Source organism: Phaethon lepturus, unplaced genomic scaffold, assembly GCF_000687285.1.
Source record: "Phaethon lepturus isolate BGI_N335 unplaced genomic scaffold, ASM68728v1 scaffold10628, whole genome shotgun sequence".
Taxonomy (NCBI): domain Eukaryota; kingdom Metazoa; phylum Chordata; class Aves; order Phaethontiformes; family Phaethontidae; genus Phaethon; species Phaethon lepturus.
Window position 1 is genome coordinate 42000 of NW_010559710.1, and position 6928 is coordinate 48927.

At 36.6% G+C, this 6928-nt stretch overlaps 1 protein-coding gene across 1 annotated transcript in view; it reads left to right on the top strand.

Moving 5' to 3' along the window:
* LYVE1 (lymphatic vessel endothelial hyaluronan receptor 1) overlaps positions 1-3538 on the top strand; it is an 8717-nt gene extending 5179 nt beyond the window's left edge. Inside the window, exons 4-6 of the mRNA XM_010293443.1 lie at positions 1454-1753; positions 2540-2618; positions 3352-3538. Of these exons, the coding sequence (XP_010291745.1) occupies positions 1454-1753; positions 2540-2618; positions 3352-3538 (566 nt within the window). The remainder of the gene's footprint in view (positions 1-1453; positions 1754-2539; positions 2619-3351) is intronic.
* Positions 3539-6928: the final 3390 nt, after the last annotated feature.

Here is a 6928-nt window from a genome sequence, read left to right on the forward strand (position 1 = left end):
TATAAGTAGTTGGCTTACAAAGTATCTGACGGCTGCTAAGAAAGCACTGCACAGAGAAAGCACCATTAAAAATTGACTTAGCACCTAACCTGTAAAGTTAAAAATGACATGATTGGGCTAACTTAGATTTTCTCTGCAGTCCATAGCTTTTATTCATGAATGCACAGAAGAACTAGTACTTGGGCAACATGCTCTAAAAGAAGCTGCTCCTGCTGGTACTGTTATTTCTTCTGTTCCTCTGCAACATGGTGTTTCAGTGCATGAAATGCATGTTATTCTGCATCAGAAATGTTGGATAGGTTGGGTAATGATGCTAAGGAGGTAGCAGGTAGTTCCAAATTACTTACTTTGTTTAGCTTTAATTTAAAAAAAAATACTGTTACAGGATGTGAAGTAAGTTAAGCTTGCTGAATGGTTAGAAAATAACTTAAAAGTAATGTATATTTAACATTAGGATGATTCTGCATTTCTTTATCTTAATTGCCAAACTGTTGCCTGTTGTAGGCACCTCTTATCCAAAATATTTGGCAGAAGCTCAGTCTGTCAATTTTCTTTGTGCCAAAGAAATGCCAAAATCACTTGAAAAATGTAGTGGAAAAAGTGAACAGTCCCTGCCATTCAGCTTTTCATTCTGTGAGTGTAACTGCGTCATCAGACTTCCCATGGGGATTCATCTGGAGAAGAGTACATACGTCGTTTCCCTGTTATTTATGTTGTAATCTGCTTACTACTTTATTGAAATTTTTATGGCTTTACAGAATATAGAACTTCACTAGAAAAGAAAAATTTTCACATTTTCATGTGAGCCTGATTCAGAACTCAGCTTTTCCATTCATTTATAAAACTCCACTTGCACCCATGTTTTTATATAGACAACATTTGCATCATTTAAATGACTTCATTTCTGAGTGTGCCTGATGTTTGTTTCTTTCTAGCCCCTGTTAGAATCATGTCACTTTTATATCTCACACTGGTGCCTGGTTTACCTGAAAGTTTTATGAGCTACTTTTGTTTCCACGAAATCAAAGTAGTGTTCCAAGTATCAACAGTACATGCATATGTTTCAAACACATATATAATATAATAGAAATATATTTGAATCTTGAATCTGCAGCTAAGTCTCCTGCTGTGCAGGAGGCCATATTATTGTTTTTTATATGCATTATTATTATTATAAGTACTTTGCAGAAGGAATCTTGTCATTGGTATGCAATTATAAAATGAACGCCACATTTGCTTAAAAAAGTGTTTAACTATGTGAGTAATGATAAAAGGTGCATAATCTGGGTTGTAGCCACATGTTTGAAATAGGATCACTGATTTGGGTACAGCTTTTGTGAATAAACAAATAATAATTTCCAGAAGGGAATGACTGAGGAACAATTTCAATAAACGTGTGTATAGTAAGTACCAACATCCAACACAACTCATGCATTTCCTTTCCCTGCTGCAGATGTTCAGATTAATTCATGTAAACCAGATCCAGCCACAACCATACTACCTTCATCAAGTGCACCAACGGACTTAACTGCGTATTCAGGCTCTGATTTGACTGAGAACATCACAGCAGTGCCCAGCGTGACTGAGTCAGAACAATCCCTGAAAAATGTAAAATTTCGCGTAATATGTATAACTGAAACTATATTACCAACAGAGGGGACTACTACAAAAATGCCAGAAGAATACTCGCCGATTGACTCTCCTAACTACACTTCCCATGCTGCCTTTAAGAATGATGCCATTGTCTTTGGAGGTAAGGGCCACATATGGTAGCAGTTTAATCAGAGGAGCTAGTATGTAGACGTTAATAGTAACACTCTTTACTGCTATATTTGTTTGCTTACTCCAGCATCTTTTTTGATACAGCTGAACCTGGAGGCAGAACAGAAGTGTTACGGTTTTGCAAAAGCAAAGCTTATAAGGCAGCAGATTTTTAAATAATTTTCAAGGAGAAGCAAGATCTTATTTTACGCTTTTTGATAATATTTTAATATGAAATGCTGGAAGTTCATTCTGATTAATGTGATTTGGAGTAAATACATTTCTGAGAAAGTCTTAGCGAACACCATGTGCTCAGAGTAATAGAAAACTCAGCAGGCTCTTAAAAACAAAAGAAGCCAAGAAAGCTTTTAGAATTGTTGTTCTCCAAATATGGAGATGTTCTCAAGATATGAGGTGTGAATAAGTAATCCTAATGTACAGCAACTCAGGTAGACTAAATACAAGGAAAAGCATTTTAACTGTAATGATAGTTAATCACAAAAATGTGTTCTCTAGGCAGGTTATAAAAACCCTCCAACGAGCAGAGTAGACAAACATCTGTCAGGGAATGCCTAAATACCTGCTTTAGTCTCTCTTGAAAAAATAAGCAGGACTAACTAACCTTTTGAGATTCCTAATACCTCTATTCTCAAGTTGATGTGTATGTACCTCTTACACTAGCCTGTGTTTAGAAGAATCTGGATTTATGCTCATGAGCCTTTAGAAAGTCAGAATTAAGTACATATAAAAATTCTATTTACCTCACTTTTATCTCTAGGTATCCCCACTGCACTTCTTGTACTGGCAGTCATCTTCTTCATTATTTCAGTTGTTCTAGCAGTCTGCTATATCAAAAAGTAAGTTTTTTTTTCTTTTTTTTTTTCCTCTTGGACTGAGTTAACTCCTAGAGTACAACCAGTGAATATTTAAAATATATAGCTGAAGAGCAGAGAAGTAATGATAATGACATAAGTGTAGAACGAAGAACAAAATCTTAAACCCTGTTGTTATGCAGATAGTTTCTTGTTGCTGTTGCCATTCCCTGTTTTAGAAAAGGAACCAAAGACAAATATTGCTTATTTTTGATTAGACAATCATGCCTAGTGTGAAACATTTCCAAGTGTGCCAAAATAGCAACACTGAAGTATGCATCTGTTTGTATAAAACCCTGTTTATGCTGTTTTATTCTTGTTTCTTTCTATGTGAGACTTAAGGTAAATGTTTTTATTCTTGGACTATGATTGTGCTCAGAAAAAAAAAATGTTGAGCTCATTTGCTATTTGTAAAGATCTTCAACACAGCGCATCATTAAATCGTATCCAAAAGTGGTGTGCATTTCTTACATCCTAGCCCAGGTAGCTTTATCATTATGTACCATGAATCCTGAATATACATTGTCTGTTTTTTAAAAAAATAAAAAGCGTACTGCTTGAAAAAGCACTGTGATCTAGCATGCCACTATTCTCTGTGAGACTTTTGCTTGAGTATGGTAAAGAAAGTTAATTCTAGATACTTTTCATTTTATTTCTTGAGTGATACTACCAAACTATGTCAGTGTTTCTTCTTTACTATCCTTTTTTCTTTTTAAAGGTACAAGAAAACCTTCCCATTTTCAAACAAGAATCAGCAAAAAGAAATGGTTGAAACTACTGCTCTCAAAGAGGCCAAGTCAAATGACAAAACACCTGAAAAGGAAACAAAGAATAATGGAAAAAAGGTAGAAGAGTCTAAAACCAAGCCTGAGGCCACAGTAAAATGTCTAGAAGCAGAAGTTTAAGGGGAAGAATGTACACTTCTTGATAGAAATATAAAAAGAAGCACACAGAACTTAGTAATGCTTTTAAACATGGGTGATTGTAAATACTCATGAATGAATATTTTCTCTATCTTAACATATGAAACCTTTTTTTGTAATAATTACATCTTTAGCTATAAATGCTCTTGCAGAAGAACATGGTATCTTATTTACTTGAAATCATTAAAAAAATCCGTATTACAGCTCACTTTTCATCTTTAATAAAGAAGGAATTAGGAATATGCTACTAATGACATGCAGTGTTACCTATTTGCACGGAATTCAAATCAATATATAATGAAAAAGGGTTTTTTAATCTGGCTGGAGGATGTCTACTAACTTAATGTCTAAAAATGGACATACTGTAGCTCTTCCTCATGTAGATTAGCTTATTTCCATTAAGTAGTTGCATACTCTTTTTAAAACGTCTGTTTACAAACAGAAGAAATAAGTCTGTTTACAACTGAGAAAAAAATCAAAGGATCGACCCACTGTCATTCAAATACCCAAGGAAGGGTACAAAGATGCTGATGTTTATATATATATACACACACACAGAGTAATTAATAACTTTCTTAGATATCTGCATCACATCATAACTTACTGTTTTATTTATTAAAACCTGTATCATTCTTCTGCATGAGATATTTGACAGGGGAAAAAAACCAACTTTGAACAGTATCTCAACAGTTATATTTAAGATCTTTTGTGTATATTTAAGTGTGGCTTTCATAATAAAGATCTCAAGTGGTATGGGATGTTTACAGTATTTCATAAAAAAATTAAGTATGGTAGATATGTTTGCCTGAACAATTCATTCTCATTCAAACTGTCTCACAGTAAAAAGAGCTCATAGAACCTTAAAGTTACAGAAGTAATTAGTTGTTATAAAAGAGCAATACTAGCAATTTATCAAATATTTTCTTGAATAAATGGTTTGGATAACTTATTTTTATATGTGAAGGATGTTGTTATGGCAAAGGATGTTTCTTTTTGGATCAAGCAGCTTGAAAAACATAATCTTAAATAAAACAGCAATAGAATGGCTCACCTATATTGTGTTTTCTACAATGTAGAATACTGGGTTATGAACTTCTGTATTTTTGATTCACAGACATTTCAAAATTGCCCCGTGGTTATATATTCCACTAGATAGTGAGTTATAGTGTCTTGCTAATAAAATACTTAAAGATTCCCTGTGTTGTTAGTTTTTTTGTGGGTTTTTCTGGTTGGGGGGTTTTTTGGTGGTTTTTTGGTTGGGGTTTTTTTTCATAGCTTAGAAATATTTCATGGCTCCAAGAGTCTGGATCGTGTTGATGCGCAGGCCACCACTGCCATTAAAGCTATACTACTGCAGAAAACTGTGATTCAGTACAGCTCTAAAACCTGCTAATTTCAGATGTCCATCAGCAGAATTTCAGCAGAAAAATGTGCAACAGAGGAAAGCACTAGATACAGCTGTCCCACTCAGTTAAGCAGTTCCTCTCCTTGCAAATTACTGCAGTAATGCCACGTATCTCTCCTGGCAACCTGACTGAAAGGACTCTATGCCGTATGAGCAGTCAGAGCAGACAGCAGAAATAAGGCCATCAGGAAAGGCCACAGACAACACTTGTCATGATGGTGTCAGAATAGAAAATGGCCTTAAGGACACAAGCAGCACTAGTGGATTCCAGGTAACGCTGGACTTTTTTGTAACATATTACAATTCCCCTTACATCTCTCTTTTCCGTGTTTTAGAGATTAAAAATTACCTGCTTCCCAATTTTTTTCCCCACCACCAAGTGATAATTATCTATCACTTCTCTTACTCTCCTACTAATATTACCCCTATTCCACAGGTATCAACTTCCTTTTTTCTCAGATTGTCTCATTCTCACACCTAAAGAAATGTGGAAAATTGTTCTCTAGTTCCACTCTGGCCCAACATTTCTTCCTTCTGTTGTAGAGTTAAAGAAGTTTTTTTTTTTTTCCCCTGAAGTGTTTACTTTCTAAAAAAATCTATACTAACTGATATAAAAAATATTGCCTTAACCTATAAATGTTTTATCATGTACCTTAAAGACTCGGATAGCTTTCATCCTGACCTTCACACTGACACCTGGCCAAGGTGCATAGCTTGATCTGCCCCTCCTTTCCATTACATAATTTATGTCAACACTACAAAGGCTAAAAGGAACCTGTTACACTGTTCTGTATGTAACGAAAGCTAGCTATAAGTATAATCAACAAATACTGTATTTGATATTGTCTGTATATAATGAGTGCTATTCAGTCACTTTAAAATTAGAAAGTACAAAACGTTCTCACTCAGTGTTTAATAGAATTGCAAGGGCTGTACCACTACAAAGCAAACAGGAAACATTTATTTAAGTTCTAGACAGAGAGTGTCAAAAAACCAAACCCTTAGCTGGAGTAGCAGAAACTTAAGAGAAATTCTTCATTATGTTTCTGACTTTTCTTAAGTGGCGCGCTTTTTTAACGAGACTTTCCCAATAGCCATGAAGTTCCTTGATCTCTCAGAGACGGCCTTATGCTCAAGTACCTTGTACAAATAATTCATTCCACCTAGCAGGAGATCAGAGTTTGCATTAGTCAGTTGACAGTGACACTACTCAGATTCCCACACTGAGGCTACAGATGTTTGCTGACCTTAGGCAAAAGGGGTGGTTGGCCTGCAGGAAATACAGCGAGGTTCCCAGTCCAGCCCAGTCCCTGTCTGGAATACAGGGGTGCCTTTATCGTGGGAAGTACGTATGTCTATGTGTGAATAGCAACGGGCAGGAAGGGGAAGTACTACTCCTTTTCTCCTCTTTAAATTAAAAAAAAACCCAGGCAACAGAACAACTCTAGAATTAAACCTTGAAGCATCAGAATGCGGATGACCTAGAGGATGTTCTAGGATTTCTGTTCCTAAACGGTGTGTTATCATTTATGGGTATTGGGGTTTTTTTTGTTGTAAAAAGGTCAGCGAGCACAGCCCTCTGCCAGGCACATCCCCCTCCACATCCTCCACAGACCGGGGTGCTCTTGCCTCTTCTCCGGCGTTATGGCAGGGTGGATTGGCCTGTGATGATCCCAGACTCCACTAAGTATCATTTAATTGCTATTTATTAGAGCTAAAAGAAAAGAGAGACTAGTACAGGTGAGCCTCACGTCCCTCCAGGCGCTGGGAAGCCCGAGCTGTGCAGCATTGAGCGGGCATCTGCCGCAGGGGCAGCAAGGCCCGTCTGCGGAAAAGTTATCCCGCTTTGGTCATTCAAGCTATTACAGGATTTTCCTCAAAAGAAAACCGCTCTGTGCACCGCTTCTACTGCAGCACAGAAAGGATGTGCAGGCGGGGCCTGCTCCGCTCAACCGCAACGCGACCGC